This window comes from Portunus trituberculatus, chromosome 19 (assembly GCF_017591435.1).
Source record: "Portunus trituberculatus isolate SZX2019 chromosome 19, ASM1759143v1, whole genome shotgun sequence".
Lineage (NCBI taxonomy): Eukaryota > Metazoa > Arthropoda > Malacostraca > Decapoda > Portunidae > Portunus > Portunus trituberculatus.
The window spans coordinates 2,532,501-2,554,801 of NC_059273.1; the positions used below are offsets into that span (position 1 = coordinate 2,532,501).

At 39.9% G+C, this 22,301-nt stretch overlaps 1 protein-coding gene and 1 long non-coding RNA gene across 2 annotated transcripts in view; one reads left to right on the forward strand and one right to left on the reverse strand.

The window, feature by feature from the left end:
- The window catches only part of LOC123506183, a 10,666-nt gene extending 367 nt beyond the window's left edge, over positions 1-10,299 (forward strand). Inside the window, exons 2-3 of the long non-coding RNA XR_006675366.1 lie at positions 3,647-3,760; positions 8,002-10,299. This is a non-coding gene — a long non-coding RNA (uncharacterized LOC123506183). The remainder of the gene's footprint in view (positions 1-3,646; positions 3,761-8,001) is intronic.
- Positions 10,300-11,531: 1,232 nt separating this feature from the next.
- On the reverse strand, positions 11,532-21,832 carry LOC123506177 (importin subunit alpha-1-like). Its single transcript, XM_045258091.1, has 11 exons — positions 21,676-21,832; positions 17,935-18,092; positions 17,647-17,775; positions 17,186-17,367; positions 15,517-15,596; positions 15,133-15,308; positions 14,125-14,263; positions 13,411-13,586; positions 13,052-13,234; positions 12,522-12,704; positions 11,532-12,250 (listed from the first exon to the last, which is right to left on the reverse strand). The coding sequence occupies exons 2-11, from the start codon at positions 18,016-18,018 to the stop codon at positions 12,005-12,007; spliced, it is 1,578 nt and encodes a 525-aa protein (XP_045114026.1). The 5' UTR covers positions 18,019-18,092; positions 21,676-21,832; the 3' UTR covers positions 11,532-12,004.
- Positions 21,833-22,301: the final 469 nt, after the last annotated feature.

Below are 22,301 nucleotides of genomic sequence, written 5' to 3' on the forward strand. Positions count from 1 at the left end.
TTTCACGATTTTTTTTCTTTATTCGTTTATTTCTTTTCCGCTTCTCGTGACATATTAACTGGAATTTTACATTATTAGACCGAAAAAAGTCATAAAAACCCGGCTAATCAACTCAGCAGCATTTGAAAGTAGTAGTGATGAAGGAAAGTAGTGTTTTAGAATACAGACTTAATGTGTAAGTGTGAGAATGAGGTGAGAGTGTGATGCCGCTATGCATGGAATGAGAAGGTGAAATATAAGACATTAAAGTGGAAGGAGAGTGAGAAGTACTGGCAGAGAGCTGAGAGAGGAACTATGGTATGAGTGAGGTAGTGGTGATGGTGGTGTTGGTGGCAGCAATATACTTAAAAAGAGAAGATGAACTAGGAAGCATGGAGGTCGATGGAAAAAAATGAGGAACTGGAAGGGAGCTGGGAGAATCAATATGGAGGAGAAAGTGAGATACAAGTGACATTAGAAATTGAAATAACCGATAGCACAGTTGGAGTGGTCTGACAGATTTGGATGTGTTAGAGAGGTTATCCGCCAAACCCATAGAGCGAGATTGTAAGGATGATGTGTTTAGAAAGGAGTTTGATTTGTCTAGCTCTGTTTTGAAGGTCATGTGACTTGTACTGGGGTATTTCAAGGGGGTTTGACATGTATAGCGGTCTTTTGAAGTGCGTTTGACATATACTAAGGTGTTATGAAGGGTGGAAATGATGCTAATACGAAAACTTGGTAAACTAGAGTAGCGGAAGAGCAACATGATGATTGTGGAGGAGGAAGGGCGAGGGAAAAGCCTGAACGTATAGCGGTGATTGTGTAGTGGCAGACAAAAACTCAGGGCTGGTGGTGGTGGTGGTAATGAAGTGGAAAAAAGTTGTTAGGGAAGTGTAGGAGTGTAGGAACGCGGGGGAGCTCAACCCAATGAGAGTGAGGGAGGCGGGGAATGCAAATGAGGTTGGGTGTTGTATGGGCTGGTTTAAGGATGTGAGGGGGAAAAATGGGTGGGAAGATCTGTGCGCGTTTAGAGGTGTCGAGAAAACGTGGCTGGGGTATAGGTCTTAAGAATCACATAGAGTTGTTTAATATTTGTAGCTTCGGAAATAGATAACAGGATTGGATTGGATTGTAACTTAGGCGCCGCAAAATAGATAACAGTGTGATATAGATAGACGACATGGCGTTGTTTGTGTTTTAACATCTGACTCACGAAAAAAGGTTTAGAAATTATAGATGCTCTCTCTCTCTCTCTCTCTCTCTCTCTCTCTCTCTCTCTCTCTCTCTCTCTCTCTCTCTCTTAGTAACGAGGGTACGGCCATTTAAATCCCCCACTTACAAAACCTTGTTGTTCTATCGTTTGGTATCTTGTTTCCATTTGTTACAACAGTCCAGGTGCCCTAGTGGAAGTTATTAACATTTCTAGAGGTGTGTTCGTGTTACTAGGGAAAATTTAACAAGTTTTCTGCATCATCAATGGAATAAAAGACCCGTGATAAATCGAAAATCAGTTTGTGGCTATTCATCTTGATAGTGTGAGACGTTTAAAGATACCACGAGCTCTTTTAAGCCTTCGAAGCTGCACCTGCTTTGAAACCTATCAATTAGTTCAATAATATAATGACAGAACGTATGATGGTAGTGTGCAAGTATAGTTAACATAATAAAGGAAAGAATTACCAAGAGTCAGACTCGATTAAACTTCTCCTTCCTCTCTCACTCTGCATGGAACGATCACTTGTATGAGTGTGTGAATAAGAGCGACAATACTCAAGTTGCTTCAGGAAGTTGATTGTTTAATACTAGTCTTAGAGATTGGGGGAACACTGAAAGGTAGTTTTTTTTTTTTTTTTTTACACCATGTGGGCTTTTCACAGGAATTTATGGGCTAAAGGGGATACTTTTTGGGTTACTTCCTATCTCGAAGCCCACCCGCTAGGAAACCGTTGCCCCGAGTGAGGACCCTGGAGAGGATTCGAACCCATGCGCTTGGAGACCCCTCGGACCCCCAAAGCACGCATGGTTCCACTGTACCACGGCGGCCTTTAGTTATACAATTGACGCACTATAATAATCTAACATACCTAATTACCTTCTGTCAGTGAGAATAGTAAAAGAATATGCATCAGCAGAGAATGATAAAGGCTTTGTAACTATGTACGTACCTGCGGTGGTGTCGGGGTTGGAGTAGATGCGAGGTAAAGAACAGTCTCATTATGAAGGGTCAAAAGCTAACCAGTGTGTGCCAGGGACTTGCTGTGGATATATAAGGCCACCTGTGCTATGTTTAAGGCTGTGTATGGAATTCGGAGTTAGTGTACAGTTTTTTTTTTTTTTTTATAATAAAATAAATAAAAATATATATATAAATAAAATAATGATAAAAAACTACATTAAGTAAATAAAATTGTATATATAAATAACAAAACTGAAATAAAGAAAAATTTAAAAATAAAAATAGCAAAAATGACCTAATACCCATGCCAGGGTAATGGCCAAAAATAAAAAAATAAATAAATAAATAAAAGTCTAAGGCTCACTTTAAGCTCATGGGGTGTATAGCAAGGTACCGCATGATTCCACTAGGGACCGAAAGGGCAAAGGGTGGGAATGATGTATGACTAAGTAGTTTGTTTTGGAAGCCAGTTGTGGGACTCCTGGCTTGATACACAGATAGATTATAGAAACATGATAACTCTAAAACACGATATAGCATCCTGGATTGAAAATTACGTACTGAGAGAATTTAAAAGTTCAGACACGCTTATGATGTGTGAAGACAAACACGACTTAAGGGTGCTGGTTTCCCGAGACACAGCGGATGTTTACCAGAAAAAGAATCGATAGAGTACTGGGGAGTGGAGATGAATTTATCTGTCTGTCAGTTTGTCGGCCGATCTCTCTCTCTCTCTCTCTCTCTCTCTCTCTCTCTCTCTCTCTCTCTCTCGTGTGAATGGCTGCCTGACGTTAGTGTTTCAAAATTATGCTTGGGTATCATCATCAGCAACAGGTATCACTTTTGTGCTCAGGTTTTATGGCGTTGCGTCTGTGTAATGCGCTGACGAAACTGTCCATGATGCTCTTTTCCTAATGCTGGCTGGGATAGGCGAGTAAAAATGATATTGGTGCAGTGTGTGCGCTTGGGGACGAGGTGTACGTGTGGTGTGCGGGGAGAGAGGGGGGAATGTGTGCAATAGTATAGAAAACGAAATGAGTGGTTGCACATTGTTGAGGTTTTGTAACCATTCATGTTGGTCTTATTTTTTTTTTTTTTCTTAAATGTAAGGAGGAAAAACTGAGAGAGAGAGAGAGAGAGAGAGAGAGAGAGAGAGAGAGAGAGAGAGAAAGGCCCACTCAAAATGCCATTCCCAGTGCAGGTCTGAGAGTTAGCCAATAGAAAGGGATAAATGTCTTGAAACCTCCCTCTTAAATGACGTCAGGTCATAGGATGTCATATGCTCATATCTTATTATAACTTCGTTATCGTTTCCTCTTGAACTTTATACAATGTACTTTTGTTAATCTAACCTTATGTTTTATTATTACTAATGCTTTATAGTCTTTATTTAGTTAGTTATCTTTATTCAGCACTGTATGATGTGGCGCCATGCAAGAAATCTTTAATCGGAACAATTTTATCACTCATCTGTCTTTACTTCCGAAGGTCGAGGTTAGGAAACGAAGCTGAGTGAGGCAGAGAATGAGGCTTCGGGTAGTTCAGGCAATAGCCTTCCCTCCACCACCAGTAACCGCCAGGCTGGGAGGCGCCGCGTGTGTGGTGAGTGACGTACATTTTTTATTCTCATCCCAAAAACTTCCTAGATTTATCGTTTTTTGGGTCATCAGGAATGTTTTCATCGTTTTATCCTCTAGCTTAAGAAGGGTTGCTAATATTTGTTGCTTTTTCTCATTGATTCTCTGTAATGAGTTGTTATTGTTGCATATCTATCGGTCATTATTCGTTCTGTTGGTGTTTTGCTTAAGTCGGTTTGATGAATTTGAGTCGAAAGCGATTAGTGAGAAGGACGAGGAGAGGAGGAGGAGAGGAGAGCTACCGTTGGAGAAGAATTAGATTTGAATTGCATGAAGGAGGGTGTTTTTCCCTCTTCCCATTTCAATTCTCGATCGCATTATTCATAGTTAAGAATTCACAGTTTTAGCGAGTTTTCTGCTGCATGAGAACTCGCCGGTGTTTAGTGAGCGTCCCGCCAAGTGTGTGTTTGATCTCCCTCCCCCCGCACACCATCCAGCGCAGCCCTGGCATGCAGAGGAGCAAGGGAATGAGTGGGGAAGGTGCTTTAGTAAGGTGATCATGCCGATGCTTGTTCGTGTGTGTGTGTGTGTCTGTCTGTCTGTCTGTCTGTCTGTCTGTCTCTGTCTGTTCACGTGTCATTGTAAGAGTGATTCAGGAGGCGAGCAGTGTTGTACGTACAGTCCAGGAGGTGAGGTCCAGGATGTGGCAGGGAGGGAAGGTGGCGTTGGTGGTGGTGACGGCGGCGGCGGCAGCGTGGGAGTCACTATGTACTCTGAAAGGTTGCCGTGAAAGCTAATTGAAGAGAAAAATGGTAGTGGGAAAAACGTTGAAATAATTTTTGTTAATTAATCAAGGGTCCAGGTGGTTTAATTGCTCTCTCTCTCTCTCTCTCTCTCTCTCTCTCTCTCTCTCTCTCTCTCTCTCTCTCTCTCTCTCTCTCTCTCTCTCTCTCTCTCTCTCTCTCTCTCTCTCTCTCTCTCTCTCTCTCTCTCTCTCTCTCTCTCTATATATATATATATATATATATATATATATATATATATATATATATATATATAACCTGTAAACCAGCATGTTTACTTTGCCTGGTAATGAATTATATATATATATATATATATATATATATATATATATATATATATATATATATATATATATATATAACCTGTAAACCAGCATGTTTACTTTGCCTGGTAATGAATTAACAGATGCATTCGAGTGTCTAAATATGGATTAACATCAATTAATTTTCAATTAAGTGATTGTAATCAAATAGACAAACTTTACCTTATTTCGTTGTTTTTTATCACAACCTCGCTTTAGGAACTATTTCAAATCAATGCGGGAAAGTCTGAACCCAGTTACTCGTGACGTGACGCCGCAATGCAACGATGCTCATGACCCGCCAGGAGGCACCATAAGAACATCAGAAAATGAGGGAAGCTGCATGAGGCCGCCAGGCGTACACGTGGCAGTCCCTGTATGAGTAACGTTACTTAATTTCTTCTGTCATCCCCATCCATAAATTAATCCAATCCTCTAAAGCTTCCTATTGACGCACCACTAACAACATGATTACCGAGTCCGCTCCATTCATCATCTGTTAGAGAACCAGTTCCTCTCATTTCTTTCCTAAACCTGAATTTTCAAGCTTAGACCCATTTCCTGTGGTCCTATCCTGGCTATTAATCCTAAGAACTTTGCTCATGTCCCCGTTGTTGTAATTCCTATACCATTTAAATACTTCTATCAGTTCCCCTCTTAACCGACTCCATTAATTTACCTACAATTGAAGTCTAGCGGGCGGGCCTATAATTATACATTAGAGTTTTATCTCCCTTCTTAGATATGGAGCGGCTCCCTCACATACAGCTACAGTGAATCACATCGAGTCGTCTTCCGAGTTTTTTTCCTCTCCACTTGGCAAAATAATCATATAACATGAACAACTGAGTACAATGACTTCGAAACCTTTGACTTGCCTAAGTATACTATAACGGGTCACTCGATCCTTTTTAGTCTGGCATCAGTGCATGTTTTTTTTTTTTTTTTCATATAAGAGGGGAAAGCTGGCCAAGTGCTTGGCAGGTTTCCCACGCCGCTTGTGTTCCCGTGCTGGTGGTGGTGAGCGTGCAATGCCGCTTGTGTTACCGCGGTGGTGGTGAGGGTGCAATGCCGCGTTGCTGGTAAGAGACACTGGCCACAGTAGCTTCACAATGCGTGTCCCACCAGTCTTATTTTTGTCTCTCAGGATCACAACTTCGTGCCGCGTGACCCATAAAGGCAATCCCTTTGCAGGGTGAGGACGCGAGTCTCTGAAGATTCTGAACCACATAGACGATAAATGCAACGAGATAAAACTTCAACTAAGGAAGTCAGTAAGAAACTTAGGTGGCTAAAGCTAAGCTGCCTTTGAACTATGGAACTTTTTCCTTTATTCTTTTTCTTCTTTTCTTCTTCATTTTTCTGAATTGTTGATAGCTATAATGGTAGCACGCAAACTCCGTGTTGTTGAGTCTCTCGTGGTCGTCTTTTTATAATCACAAGGAGTCTTTGAGCAGTCACGAGGGAAGACATGAGAGCGACGCGATCTCACACGATTCCGTAAGTGTGTGTGTGTGTGTGTGTGTGTGTGTGTGTGTGTGTGTGTGTGTTGCTGAGGATCAATCGTTTCGTAATTAGCTTGAAAGTCTTCTTACATACGTTAAGAAAAAATAAAACTTGGGTGATAAAAGAGTTCTTCTTATCAAATTATACCCAGAGCCTCCACTGTTCATCTGGGTTTACTTACGAAAACTTTCTAATTGATTACAAGATAGTTCTCTCGATATTGAAAAAAAGGGGGAACTAAAGAAAGTATGAAATCAATTTAAATCCAAAAACACAAAAAGTAGACGCATTTAGAAGCCTTGCCAGGACCAAGGCTTATCACACAAATTCACGAGAGTAAAGACCAAATAACATCATCTTTATCATATTTTTGTCATTTTCTATTTTCAATACTACTTTTCTTAGTTTTTGTTTGTAGTTCCTCAGAATAATAATGCAGATCACAATCACGTACATAGATTGTAGTGAATGTTAGTATCACAGAATACAAGAGTGAGAGTACTACTGACAAGACCACATCATCTACACAAACAACACCACGCGTGATCACTTCTTGGGATTGAGACGAGCTAAGTCAATGTTTGTTTGGACTCCGACGAGATGGCACACAGTTTTTGACCCGAGTGTTATGTTGGTCCTTTTCTTTCCGTCTGTTAAAACTTTGGTCCTGTTATCGTTCTAGGGGACTTTTCTTGATGAGGTTCCAACGCCGCACCACTCACGGCTCGAGATAACAAAAAGTACAGTACTTCTTTGAGAACCGTGGATGTGATACTTCATTTGACTGTTGGTGTTTAGTAATGCCAGCGAGAAACTAACCAACTAGTGCAGTACCTTGTTATAGTAGCAAAAAATGGCCTCCAACCAAAAAATATTTTTTCTCTCTCTCTCTCTCTCTCTCTCTCTCTCTCTCATGAAATATTTCCAGTAGGACGCATCGAGGTAGAACGCAAAAATGTCATGTCAGCACTTCTAATGTAATCGACTGTGGTAGATAAAGGAAACAAAGGAAAGTCATCTTCTGGAGTGTCCGTGCTTTTTTATTCCCTCTACGTGCAATTAACTGGAATCGTCGCTTCTCGGTAGTCTTGCACGTGGCCCGAGCCTCCCTTCAGGCTTGACCACGTATCTGTTTGTATTTGTATTCTTCTGTTCCCGATTGTCCCTCCCCATTCCCCATTCGGATCAACTTTGGGTAGAACCCTTCTCCGTGTATCATGGCTATCAAAATTCATACGGTAAAGTTAAACTCCCTATCTACTCCTTTAGTTTTTCCTTCCTGTGACTTGAGACGTTTTAAAAGGGAGGTTTCAAAATATTCATCCTTTAATTCTGGATGAACCTTTTGACTCTTCTTCTCGGACTGGCTCTTTCAACAAGCCTTTCTTTCTTTCTTTTTGTTCCTTCTCATTAAATTGGCCAAACTTTTTCTTTCACTTATAGTACACTCTCATAGCAATCATAAATGATACATCAAGTGAATGTTACTCTAATATTTTATGATTCCGTATTCACATCCACTTGTATTTATTTTCCGCTCCGAAAGATTTGTCAACATATCAAAGATTTTTTTCATTGAAGGAACCGCTTAACCCTCATGACATGCGATACAAAGGCTTTACTTTATGAATGATGTGTAACTTTTCTTTTTGCAGCGAGTACCACCGCCTCAGCAGAGGCTGTGCTGCAGTGGATCTCGTTGCATCAAGATGAAATTTGAGGCACTGATTGCAAGTAATGTATTTTTTGTTTTAGTACAATTTTCTCACTGAAAGAATCGAGCAAATTTACTTAACACTTACCAGAAGTAGTGATAACAGTTACATTTCTTGTATGGACGTTGATGGCGAGAACATCCGATGGAAGTTGTAATGTTTTGTTTGCATTGACAAACTGTAGCTTTTGTCACGGAACTGTTGTTGGGCCTAGTAATGGCTAACGACTCATGACTTGCTGCACATAAGACGGGTTCACACGTGCCTAAGCGGGTAGAGAAGCCAGCCACAAAACAAAACAGACATGTTTGTCTTGTCCAGTGAGGCAGTGACTCCAGCCGCTAGCAGCTTTGTTTACACTATGACGTCACAGAAGGTTTAAACATGTTGGTGTCCAGAGGCAAAGAGGAAGATGTTGGACAGTTAGAGCTAGTGAGGGATAAATGGCATGTCTGGGAGCCGAAAAAATGAGTAGTACAGCAAAAAAAGCCTACGTAGAACTACATTCGATGAAATTGCTGCCCCTGTCACTGCCACTCCGATGATTTGTTTCCGTCACTGCGTGGTGTTGTTGGAGGTGAGGATTGAATACTTGTGATGATTTAATTTAATCGCAATCGTGCATAGTCTTTTGTTAAGATGAACACACTTCTTATAAGAAATGTTGGCCAACCAGCCGATACTTCCCAACCGTTATGTGTGAACGCGTTCCGGTTAGCAGGATCTTGGCGATACCTCAAGCGGCTAGCATTTTCAGCCGCATATTGAATCTGGCTGGTTGGCGAAAAGTGGATGCAAACAAACAGTTACCCAATAAAATGTCTTCCTCCGGTGACGACCAAATTAAATCATTACAAGTATTCAATCCTCCCCTGCGACAACACCCTGCAGTGAGGGAAGCAGTCATCGGAGAGTGGCAGCTGTCTCATCGAACGCTTATTTGCTTTTTTTTTTTTTTTTTTTCCTGTAGAAATTACTTTTAAAGTCCCAGATATACCGTTTTTTCCTCACCAACTCCAAAAATCTCTACATCGACACCATATTTTCAAACCTTTCTCCGTGACGTCACAACGTAAACAAAGTAGCAAGTCGACTGAACAAGAATAAGATGTTCTTGTTTTGCGACTGGCTTTTCCAGTCGCAAATGACGTGAATCTGCCTTGCTATTCATCAGCATTAGGGTCAAGGCTAGCTGAATTCGCCTAACGCTTTTTTTTTTTTTTTTTTTTTTTTGTGGTCATGGCCTTTTAATACAGACACTGAAGAGAAGCCCAAACGGGCCCAAGAGGCTAGCTAAGAAGCTAAACAAGCACTGCAGTGATATCAGAATCAAGACAAATAATCTTATAAGTTCAAGATTATATTCAAATGTTCGTAACTATATTTTTATCTAAGCAAGTTTGAAATTCACTTGCAGTAAAAAAAAAAAAAAAAAAAATTAGACAATCTACCTTACAAAAATGTTTATATGTACAGAATTACAGGCAATCCTCGCATCTGATTTGAATGAGCACTACATTGCTACATAGCTTGTGCACAAGTTTGGAACACCTTGCTATAGTGAGTCTGTCCAAGCAAGAGCTTTCAGCATGTCTAGGTAACCCTGTTTTGATAAGTGTCATCACTGGGAATTACGTGTTAGATGATGTAGTGGTTATGAATGGATCAGCAAATGCTGGATGCTTTAGATATGGAAGAGACTTAATTTGGAGTGAGGGTTAGCAGTATGAAAAGTAAGGTAATGTTTATTAATAGGTCAGAGGACGAAAGTAGTATGAAGAACTGAAGTGAATGAACTGAATCCTGCCAAAGGGATGTGCATGAGTACGAATGGGTGTGAAAAAGAAAATTATGGAAAAATGAGCTTGGTGAAACATTGTGGGCTGATATGGAAATGCTTCAGTTTATTTCTGAAAGTTGAGTAACTTGCAAAATTAATTTCACCATGCTAGACCTGTAAGCTAAAGTCCATTACACCTCTTGAGCAGCAACATAACACTCGCAACACCATTACCACTGGAAAATTTTAAGCTTATTAAGCATTTCCTGTGATTAATTGTTCTGATGTCTGGCATCCTTTCAGTTTGAGCTTCATCATCTTGAGGAGTTCAAGCGCTTAATTGGTCATGATGCTACAAGTGTCTCGGGATCATTGTTGAACCATGCTTTGGATCAATGACTCCTGTAAGAGAGAGAGAGAGAGAGAGAGAGAGAGAGAGAGAGAGAGAGAGAGAGAGAGAGAGAGAGAGAGAGAGAGAGAGAGAGAGAGAGAGAGAGAGAGAGAGAGAGAGAGAGAGAGAGAGAGAGAGAGAGAGAGAGAGAGAGAGAGAGAGAGAGAGACATAACCTCTACACTGTTTACATGTAAGCCTCTACATCTGGCATGCCACGTTCCCTCCAGAAAGTTTCACAGCCTCGTCCATCCTTTCATTCGTCTCTGGTCACCACCTTCATTCCCTTTGTCTTCACTCTCTCCTCTTTCATTAATAAATATGTACAATACATGTATTAAGCTCTAACTGGCATAATCTTTGCAGTTTCTCTATCATCGGTAATTCCTTGCTTCACATACATACAATGTACATTAGCTCAAGAGATCACCACCCCAACCTCCACCATATTGCCTTGCATACATTGGATATTCTTTCTCCTCGTGCCATTCCATAATACAAGATTAGACTTGAAAGAATAGATGATGCAAGAATAGCAAGAAAAGTGTATCTGGAGTGAAAGTAGCATATAGAGAAGAGTGCATAAGAATTAGAGAAGAGTGGGTTACAAGTTTTGTGGGAAATGAGAATGGCTGGGAGAAATCAAAATTCATATGAATGGATTGTAGCGAGGAGGAGGTAGAGTGAGAACTGAATAAGATCCAAAAAAATGACTGAGATAAGTGAAGTGTGAGACTGAGAATGAGATGGAACGAAAGAACACACTGGAATAGGTAGGCAGAGCAACAAGAATACAATAATGTATGAAGGCTGGTATGATGGAAGATTGGATTTCGATTTCTTCCAAACAAGGAAAGTATATTGTATGAGAAGGCAAGGAATTATAGCCGTCTGGAGTTTACAAGATTTCCAAAGGTAGTTATTGTTAATAATATCCTTTGCAGTGCCATTGCATATTGAGTTACTCTTTCTCAAGAGTTTGACGCTGTTAATTTAGATTTACTCAGGGTTTTGGATAGATCTTATATAACTAGTTCTTAAGAAAAAGGTTGGGAGCTCATTACTGTAGTGTCAAGGATGGGCTTATTTTTTTTCATTTGCTGATTCACCTGTATCTACCAAAAAAATCAAGCTTGTTAAATCAAGTGTTGCTGCTTATCTTTTGATTTATTACAGACAGGTACATAAATAGATTTTGCAAGTTTAGTCAAATGCACTTCCTAATTAATTGTAAGGCACCCTATGTATGATATATGAACAAAAATAACCAGTGGCTTTGAGTAATTGAGTAAAAAGATAGTTTTCAAGTACGAGTTTATTTTATTAATATAGGAAAATACGTTTGACAGGCGAAGAAGGATATAACTGCACAGGACAACTTAAGTCATCATCCTGTACAAGTTTATTTTCTTATTTGCTAAAAACAAAAAAAAAAACAGCATTTTAAAATCAATGCAGTAGAGCCTGCTTATAAAAATACATTTATTGGATGAATAGAAAGAGGTAAAAAAGCCATTACCTAACTTAAAAGTAATCAACATAATTCCTCAAGCATCATCAGCCTATCAAGCAGAGCAAGTTACCTGGAAATGTATACGTATATTATATACCCACTAAATGCCAGGCAGTTAACACGCTCCAGAGGCTCCTTAGACAAATGAGATTGAGTTGTATATATACCAGGTAGTATCACATTATCCTCCTGCTGTGGAACACATGCCAATATGCTCCTTTCACAAGTATACACCCCCTCCCCTCCCCTCAACATTCCTTCTAGAAAGAGAACCCTCCCTCAGGCATGTTGTTCACGGCAGAGAAATCATATGCCTGGCCATTGGTGGTACTGCTCACTACTACCTCTGCATCCCCCTCAGTGCTGAAGTACTTCACAATAATATCCAGAGCCTTCTTGTATACCGACTCATTCTCGTGTTGCTGAAGTGCTTCAATCTTGTCTAGCCCACCACATTCCTCAATCAACTGTCCTAGCCGATCAACTTCATTAATCTTCCCTGCAGTCTGAAAGTAAAGAAACAACATGACCTTTCCTGATCAAGATTCAACAGTGCTGGGCACCACGATAATCTTGCACATCAAAATATGCAATATTAGGGAAAATCTTTCATAAAATCCTATTACAATGAAAAAGTTCATCCTTTAGTAGGAACTGGAGAAGAATGAGAAATAACTTCACATATGAGAATAGATAATTTTAGGAGCTAGGCACCTTGATCTAATAAAAAGCCAGTGTGAATGGGGTAACCTCCCAGTGTTGTGTTCTATAACATACCTGAAGTATGTTGGAGAGACCGTCCAGCACCACCAGCACAGTCTTGGCCTCTTTTGCATCAAGCATGTTACAGAAAGGTCGCAGCACACCCTGGCTCACAAGTTCAATGATCTGCTCCGTTGATCCACCAGAAGTAAAGTTTGTAACCACCCAAACAGCCTCCTTCTGGGCCTTGAAGTCTCCCTGCACAGAAAAGATAAAAATAGTATTTTTAATTGCATTGTTGCAGAGTGGATAGGACAAATTAAGTTCAATAATCACAGGTGGGCTTGTTTCTCATGGCATTACTACATTTCATCCCTAAGGCTCACTTCACACCTAGTTTTTACCCATCCTTAAGACTTTATAAACAAGTTAAATGAGATTTCACACTCGCCAGCAGTGTAATTATCATGCGGGACAGGTATATACATACACCCACACAATTTATCCCTCTGCAGCAGTGGTAAATCTTTGACAAAGAGAGAGAGAGAGAGAGAGAGAGAGAGAGAGAGAGAGAGAGAGAGAGAGAGAGAGAGAGAGAGACATACCTTATCCAGAACCTCACAGATGGGTAGGACAAGCCCACAATCAATGACAGCCTGTATTTGGTCCACATTTCCTGCAGTAATGTTGGAGATGGTCCAGGCAGCTTCTTTAACAATATTGTTACGACTGTGTTTCAGCAGCTTGGGGAACACTGGCAATGCACCAGCCTTTATAACTACATCCGTCTGAAGAAGTTTACAAATACTAGTAAATATGTGATCTCTACTGAAGCTATCTCATCCTCCTTTGTTATCCTCATTAATAAAATTGTCATCATTCTATATTCAGGATGTGAACATCATGTAATCATGTAATTAATATCAAGTGTGTAACAAAGCAATGCTGTGTATCCACCACGTACCTGAATGTCATTTCCTGTCACAATGTTTCCAATTGCCCTGAGTGCCGGAGTCACCACTGGCAGGTCATCACAGTTCAGCAGCTCCACCAAGCGTGGCACAACACCTGCATCCACCACCTCCTGGATCTTCTCGTTGGTTCCGTCAGTAAGGTAGGAGAGAGCCCAGCAGGCATCACCTGCAAACCAAACACCAATAATCATACTGACCCCATTTCAAAGCACTAATACAGGATGGAGCACACTTAAAAAAAAACTTACAAAAGTGACGAGTACAAGATTTGGTTTGAAAGCATGAATGATGCAAGAATAATAATCTGTGGAATGAAATTGGCAGTAAGGAAAAGATTAAAAGTTGTGCGGAGGGATGGGGATGAGAGATGGCTGGAAGAAATCAATACAAGCATGAATAGATCATGACTAGAGGCAGATTGGGAACTGAATGGGATGCAAGAATGTGGGAGGAAGATAAGAGACAAATATGAACTACTGGGAGAATATGGAATGAAAGTATATTCTGGAAAGGACAGGGAGAAAGATACCTTGACTTAGTAGATAGTATGATAGAAGGTGGTACCTTTTCAGAGCTACTGTATTGATGAGAATGCAATGAATTAGACCGTCTCAGTTACATACAAACAGTGGACCTCATAGGGTACATAAATTAGTAGTTACTATGTATCAAATCTAAGACAAAGAGGTACCATGCAAACTCACCTTGTACTTCCTTGTCAACATGGCAGATAAGATGGCTGAGGGCAGGTAGGCACTGCTTCACCACTTCAAAAGGAGGAGATGGGTTCTTATTTCTACACAGGTTACTCAGTGTCCACGTCACATTACGCAGGAAGGAATGCTGCAGAACAATTTTAAACAGTGAGACATCCTGTACAACTATTGCACTACAAAAATGTTCATACACAACTAACAAATTCAACTATTCATTTTATTACCTACATTTATAGTATCATACTTGAAACAAATTAAGTTAATCAAAATTGTACTTACCCACCCAAAAAAAAGTATAGTCTGACCATTTTATGAAGATTGTTTAGGTATTGGTTTTTTAGGGATTTCCCGGCCTGCAGTGCTGCCAAACTTTGTGCTTGGCAAATTATGGAATTAGAGCCTGTCAGTGAGAACCTTGCCTCCCACCCCACACACTACCTACCTACCTCTCTCTCTTACATATAGAATTTACATTTCATGCAAATATAGTTCTATCAGATCTATACTTGCTTATGAATTATTAAAATTTGAGAAAAGAATCTGTCTGTCAGTCTGTCAAGCTCCCCCCCACTCTTCTATCCTGGCTGGTAGTGGGAGAGAAAGTGACCCATGGATTAACAGTCTCTGATGTGTGACCTCACTGTTACCCAAAGGGATATGACAACACTGTCACGTATTATTGTTTGCAAAAACCATGCAAAATATACTTAAAAATAAACATAGATTACACTACTTGCCTTTTTCAAGCATCACAATGTAGATACACCACCACCATTCAATTTTGAAGTATTAAGTACCTGACTTGAGGTGCTTATTGGTACAAGTGTGATAGCACCACAGGCTGGGAAATCCCCCCAAAAATGCAACACCTAAATAATCTTCATAAAATGATAAGACTATAGGTATGTCTCAGCCACTCAGGACAGTTTAGAGGGAATATCATTTTGGTATGTAGATATTAGTAACAGTTCAAGCCTGGCACACACGATTACTTACTTCTGTATCTGGTCCAATAAGTTCCAGCAGGGGCTGAACAATACCAGCTTTTATAACAAAGTCTCTGAGCTTGGGGCCATCACCAGCAATATTTCCCAGCGCCCACACTGCTTGCTCCGCCACATTGGTGTGTGGTGAACGCAGCAGCTTCACAAAGGATACTACTGCACCTGATGCTGAAGAAAATACATAGAATTTAGTAATCACTTAAACTTTGAAATGTATTACCTCCTGATAATTGCCATTATTCATAGTAGTTAGTATTATACAACAACACTTATGATGTTGAAGTATAGACAACTTATATTTTCATTATTAAAGGAGCAGTAACAAAAATCTACATGCAAGATGAAATTTCAGATGCGTGATAAAAACATTACATACTTGCTACCGCTTGAGTTTGCAGTCCAGTGCCAGAAGCTATGTTGGTGAGGGCCCATGCTGCTTCAAACTGTAAAGCTGGGCTGTGGAGACAAAAGTCCAGTTGTTACTAATGGTAAACAACCCAAGCTACATCTAAACTATAAGGTTGCTTCAGAAGCACGTTATAATCAAGGGTGGTGACAGCCACTCCACGCCCCACCAGCCACAACACAGAACGTGCATGGCCAGGGCAGCAGCAGAGCACTTATCAACCATCAGATGACGCGCATGTGCTATGATGATCATCATTTAGAAAGTGCAATATCTAAATACACCTAGCTTCACCCCTTCCCCACACAAACTGTTAATGACCTCCAGATTTAAAATTCACATTTACTCAATCAATTGTTGTACTTGCCAAGGGTGGGAAAGGGGGCGAAGGGCATGGGGGAGATGGGATACAAAATTAACCACAAAGCAACTGATTACGGGATTGAAAAGTTGACCACTATGTGAAGAACAGCCATTAGTGGAGGGTCTAGGTCTTCCAAGTAATGTAAAGAGAAAGTTCACACAACACAAACTAATAATATTCCTATTAGTCTGTAACAAAAAAAAAAAAAAGTACTAGTAACAGTAGTATTAACCCGTACAGCATCAGCAGATCAGAGACTGATTTTGCCAGTGCTGGCCACATCATGGAATTTTCTTTCTTTTTGCTAAACCAGTCTCAAATAATGTGAGACAAATGAAAATGACAGTCATTCTTCCCAGAACTGACTGGAAGTGTTATTAATTGGTGCGAGATGTTATGCGCTAAGGTTAGCGACTTAGCAAAGCCTTATGTGACTAGTTTATTCGCTTCCTCGTTTCTCACCAGTCGATCCCAGAGTTGGACACATGCATAATATTGTTCCTGAGTTGAAAGAAAAACATGTCATGTTTTGCTGTTTGGGAGTGTTTGTGGCTAAAAATAGACACGAGATATCGTGAGAGTGTGTTTCCTTTCGCGGTGCAAATATTTTCCGAGTAATATGAAATTGGTTTTCCTTATAACAAAGCGATTGGAAAATTCTTATTTATGTCTCTCATACAAAGTTTTCACTACCACAATATAACAATTACCAAAAACATCTGAAATGGTAGGAGTAAGTAATGGAAATTACGCTGCGTTCATATTAGCGGAGTTGAGGCGTCAGTTTCCCGCTACACCGAGCTGAAGGCAGCAGAAACTGCTAAAGTTCAGATATGTAATAAATAAATACAGGAAGCATTCATGTTAGTAGGGACGAGGAGGCAGCATGAGCAATGTCTACAGTGCATGATGGCAGTATAATGGTAGGTTTTGAGGACGCAATACCTCTGAAAACACAAGGAAGCTCACCGACATCTCATACGTCTCTGACGTCCGGTTCGCTCAGAGTAGCCAACGTATCTCGTACATCTCTGACGCTGTACGGGTTAATGAATGAAAGACTGAGTGCCATATCCACAAGTGCCAAGGAGAGCAAAACCTTATCTCCATTGTGTTGCAATTGTGGTCAGTTAACGACATTGAAAAATAGACCCTTTCCATAAAAATGTGTCTATAGACCAGACCAGATCATATTATCTAATCACTCCAGGCCCATGGTCATTTCTACAACAAATTAATGTTTATCTTATCTCACGCAAATTTTAAAAAACTTACTTGTCAGCCCGCTCCAAGAAACCAACAAGAGGGTGCACCAGCCCAGCCTCCAGGATGGCATCGATAGGTGGGCTGCGTTCTCTTGATAGCATTTTTCTTGCTCCCTGTGTTGCCATAAGCTGGGTGCTGCTGTCATTGCTTGTAATACCATTGATGATCTCCTCCAGACTTAGGGATGGACCCTGTAACACATCACATGCTTGTTGGCACAATGCATATATTGAAATGAGCACAGGCTTGGTCATCATATGCACAAATTATATCAAAACATCCATATTGAAATACACTATATAAACCCACTAGATTTTTCATCGGCAAATAACACACATACAAAGATGTGTGTGTGAGAGAGAGAGAGAGAGAGAGAGAGAGAGAGAGAGAGAGAGAGAGAGAGAGAGAGAGAGAAAATGCCTTTATGCTTTAGGAGCAGGATTAGGAAGCAGTTACAGGCAGCAACCTACAGATGCATTCTGTTCCTGGAGGGGTGAACCGGGATCATCAAGCGTGACATTTCTCCTCTTCAGCAGCTGGTCATCTTTCTTGGCTTTGCGAAGTTCTATGCTTGTTTCCTGCCGCCGCCGCCGCATCTCCTGCAGGATGCATCACACATTACAGCAAGGTGGTGATGAAAACACACCAATCCAACTATTAATCATGTAACTTATTATGATACTATGTTCATGCATTACCTCTTGATAAAACTTCTGTATACCTAACTCCATCATCCTTGGCCACACTGCCACACTAACCTCCATGTCTTTGCCAGCATTCTTGAAGCTCTTGAGGCGGTTGGGCCCGGGGCTGCCATCTCGGGCAGCAGCCGGAGCTGGCATTCTGCTTGAGGAATCCAGGCTAGCGGTTGTGTGAAAACTGTGGTTGTAGCCAAATTCTGTTCCTCCCAGGTCGCCTGCAAAATAATTACATCACTGACAATAAGGTGAAACAAATTGTAAGATCCTGTAGGCTAATATAACTGACTCAAATGTTAGTTTAAGATTTCATCACTTACCCAAGGAATTGTGACTAATTGAACCAAAACAAATAAAAACAGCAAAAATTGAAATAGATAATTTCCTTTTCCTATCATGGGATGTCTTCCACAGTAATCTTTTTTCCTCCCCCACCAATCAGCATGGCTTTTCTTAGCCTTCTCATCATAGATTCTAATTCATTGTGATTTCAACCCTACATATACCTGTTGCAAAATGTTTATAACCCTGACATGTCAACACTGGGATGCAATGCACAGCAAGCACCAAGTGCAAAATGAATGAGTGATTTAGTTTGAGCATACAGACACTGACCAAGAAAACTAATATAGAATAAGTCTAGCTAACTAGTGCTTTGTGGAAAACGGACTTGATTTGAATCTGTATATTCAAGATGTCTGCAGCATCTATTATTTACACTGCTTTGCCAGATTTCAAAAAGAGAAACAAGGTGTCAATATTAATAATTTCTTAATACTGCCAGTCAGGTTAGGTTAATTTGCTTTAGATCAGTTTACTCTGAGGAAGATGTCTCAGCAGTGAGCTCCACCTCAACTAGGTAACATTTTGTTATAGACAAGTTTGACAAGGTTGGCATAGCCAGCAGTGGCCCTGAGTACTCTCCACAGCTGTAACAGTCCAAATTTTGGACTGTTAATTCTGTGGTTCTTTGTGATGAAACTATTTTCTTCAAGTACTTTCAGTGTCTCATTATTTGGTCAGTTTTGTATTATTAATCTTGTGTTTTCGTCATTAAACAGTACTTTCTGATGGAACAGTGTGCATCTTTTGAGGGAAGAGGGAAGGGAGAATACATATTGTGATGGAAATGAGGATTCATAAAAAAAAAAAAAAAAAAAAAAAATATATATATATATATATATATATATATATATATATATATATATATATATATATATATATATAGTGTCATTTCAGTGAGTATGGTGAAAACCTTGCTTCTCTGGAATACGAGTCATATCCAAAGCATGCCACTGCCTCCTAGGGTTTGTATAGACTGGTATGATCCAAGTGCATGTTGGAACCACTACTAAAGGTCATCACTATCAGCTGAAATATTATAAGTGACAATAACAGCTGAAATATTATAAGTGACAATAACAGCTGAAATCATATATGTGACAAAAACAGTTGAAATAGTATTAGTGACAATAACAGTAACACTAATGATAACTATAAATCTTAAAGAAAAACAACAGGCACTTCTGATAACAGACCAGCAGTACTAGTACTATAGCAATGGCAGGAAAAATAATTGCAAGATAGCATAGTCAGTGATTGAGAAAATACACTAACTACAATTTTTTATGGTTTTTGAAGGGGGAAAACAAATAAATATTAAAAAATAAATTAAATATTAAAAATCTGCTAGAGGTGTACCTAAAATGGCATAAACAATATTTTACCCAATCTTTGCAAGTGACGAATTACACTTCAAGTCTAGTCTGTCCACAGATGGGTCGTAGTGACAGCCAACTTCCACTTTTCTGATTTGTCTTAGTGTTAGAAACAAGACATTAACAGATTTTAGTGAATGATGGCAAGGATAGCTGGTTCATACTGTAAATAACAATATATATATATATATATATATATATATATATATATATATATATATATATATATATATATATATATATAAATTGCGCTTTCCCCTTCATGTAACTAAAAAATACTTCTAATTGAAATAATTAGACTGAAGACAAATATCACTCAGTCTGACCATCAGTGGACAGACAGAACATGAATGACTCACCACATCTGCTACAAAGGACATGAACAAGACCGGTTGATAAGCCTTGTATCACGGGCTTGGCCCTGCCAAGCCATACGTTTTATAGTAGTGCATTTTGTAAACAGGTCTGTAGCCAGAATTTCAGTTCTGGGGAAATCATTAGCTAATTCAAAATGTAATCCCACTTTTTTCAGGCTATATGCTCTTAATTATAGTTTATGGCTTGCTGATGAAGTGATCATTCAGTATTATATAAGGCTAATGTCTATAGATTTGTGGAAATCCACTTGTCTCCTCTGGATGCAGGATTGCCTGTGTGCCATTTATGATTTGATTTTCCTGCCTTTATCACTGAAATAAAGCAATTATTAAAACCCATTTGAGTTTTAAATATTTATAGAAAATGCATAAAAAAACTATAATGGCCTCGAAGACTTACGATATCTGATTCTGATCAGTGTAGTGTACTACCTAGCCACAGTAGAAATTGTATGGATATATTATATAGCTGTACTAACAGTAATGAAGTACAGCACAAGCAGTATACAAGTACAGCAGCACCATTACCTCTTCCGTAATGGTTAAGCACGTCGACCAGGATGTAATCACCAATGCTAGAGATAAAGTTCTGAGGCTTGTGCACCAACCTTACCACATCAATCCTAAATAAATGTACGGAATATATACAATGCGGAATTAAATAGTACACACTAAAAGAACAAAAAAGTATGCAATACTAACCTCGGAAAGGATGACTTCACAATGAAAGGTATTAGTAATACTTTATTAACCAATTATTATTTCTGAGTATGGGTTTTGAAAGAAACTTCGTTTTTTTTTCCCTGGAAAGTCAACATTTTTTTCCACTAATCATCTCACCTTAAAGAGGAAACTGGCTACTTCCAGTGAAAAGCAGACATCAGAACGAATCAAACCAGCAAAACACCATATACTTTTGACTCGGGAACAAATACCGGAACTAATCTACACTAACTTAAAAAACGATAAAGAACCAAACTGAACATGTGGCAGTGTAACAATAAAAGCTTGGGACGGGCCTAACAATCTCTCTAGCTAACGTAAGCACCTTGGAGAAAGAAATACCACAAATTATAACTACGATTTTCAGCTATATAATTATTTTCCAAGAGTTAAGGCCACTCAAGTGCATATACAAGTAACAAAGCATAAAACAGCAAACGAGACAGGAATACGTTAAAGATACGCATTACCGGTAACACTTCAAACAGATAACCATCCTTGCCCATCCACTGCACACCACGTTACCTAACCACCACAGGGGGTGATGTGGAGCGTAATTATGCTAAGTGCAGACTACCAATTATGAAGTGCTTGTCAGACCAGTACCTGACTATCAGCTACCACAGTGACGCCGCGAGCGACTCAAAATGGCTTACCCGCGGTTCAGGTGGCAACAAATAAAGCAGGGAGCAAAGAAATACAAGCAATAAATTTGTACCGTTAGATATCAAACCACGTGTTACCCAAAGTATGTTTAAACACGTCCCCATGGCCGCAGCGTAACCCTTAACCCTTAAAATACAAGGGGGAATGAAGCGGATGCAGGAAACAAGGCGCCAGATGAAGAAATCTCTGGAAAATAAAAAGCTAGAAAAATCCGGTGTCCTGTCCCTCACTGGATGGCCGCGTGGTACCTTATTTCACCCTCCCCTGTGCCTCCCTGCCTCATTACGCCCTCTTCGCTGTCTCCCACACATGCTTACCAAATGCGCGGCCCAGTAGGAACTTGAATTATTGGTGTTGAGTAGAAATATGAAGCGTGAGAGGAGGAACGGCGGCGCACGACCTGTCTCTACTGAGTCTTCGGGTCCACTGGCCTTTGTCTGCTTCTCTCTCCCGCCTGGTCCTCTGCTCTGCTCCGCTCCTCGCGCCGTGATTGGTGCATTACATTCCTTTCCAGCTCTCCGATTGGTCCACGGGTTTTAATTGTCTCCTCTTATCCCATTGGCCCATTCAAACTAATCTAGTACCCTCATGGTACCATTCATCACAGTGTTACAGGGTATTTTAGGGAGTGACTAGTTATGCTTTGATTATTTTATGATGGTGCATGAGCTGTGCGTGAACATGTGTGGCCTAAAAGAGTTGGCTATCTTGCTACGAACTTGTGCTTTTGAAAGATGTCTCCTGATTGGTTGAAAATTTAAATGTCCAAGTCACATGTGTTTCTTCTCCCTAAACTCCTCTCATTGACCAACCAAGAGTGTTACTGAATGATACTGATGTTTTGTCAACTCTCATTCATCTATTGTATCATAAGACATGCCTAGAACTGATCTTGGCTATGAAGAAATGGCCCAAATGAGTGTTGTTAAATGCACCTCCACCG

Coding starts and splice junctions, on each gene's coding strand:
- LOC123506177 (XM_045258091.1), bottom strand. CDS start 18,018: ATGCCAGCTCCGGCTGCTGCCCGAGATGGCAGCCCCGGGCCCAACCGC. Junction 17,368..17,646: donor TCCAGGAACAGAATGCATCT/GTAGGTTGCTGC, acceptor GATGTGTTACAG/GGTCCATCCCTAAGTCTGGA. Junction 13,235..13,410: donor TGACAGGAAATGACATTCAG/GTACGTGGTGGA, acceptor AAACTTCTTCAG/ACGGATGTAGTTATAAAGGC.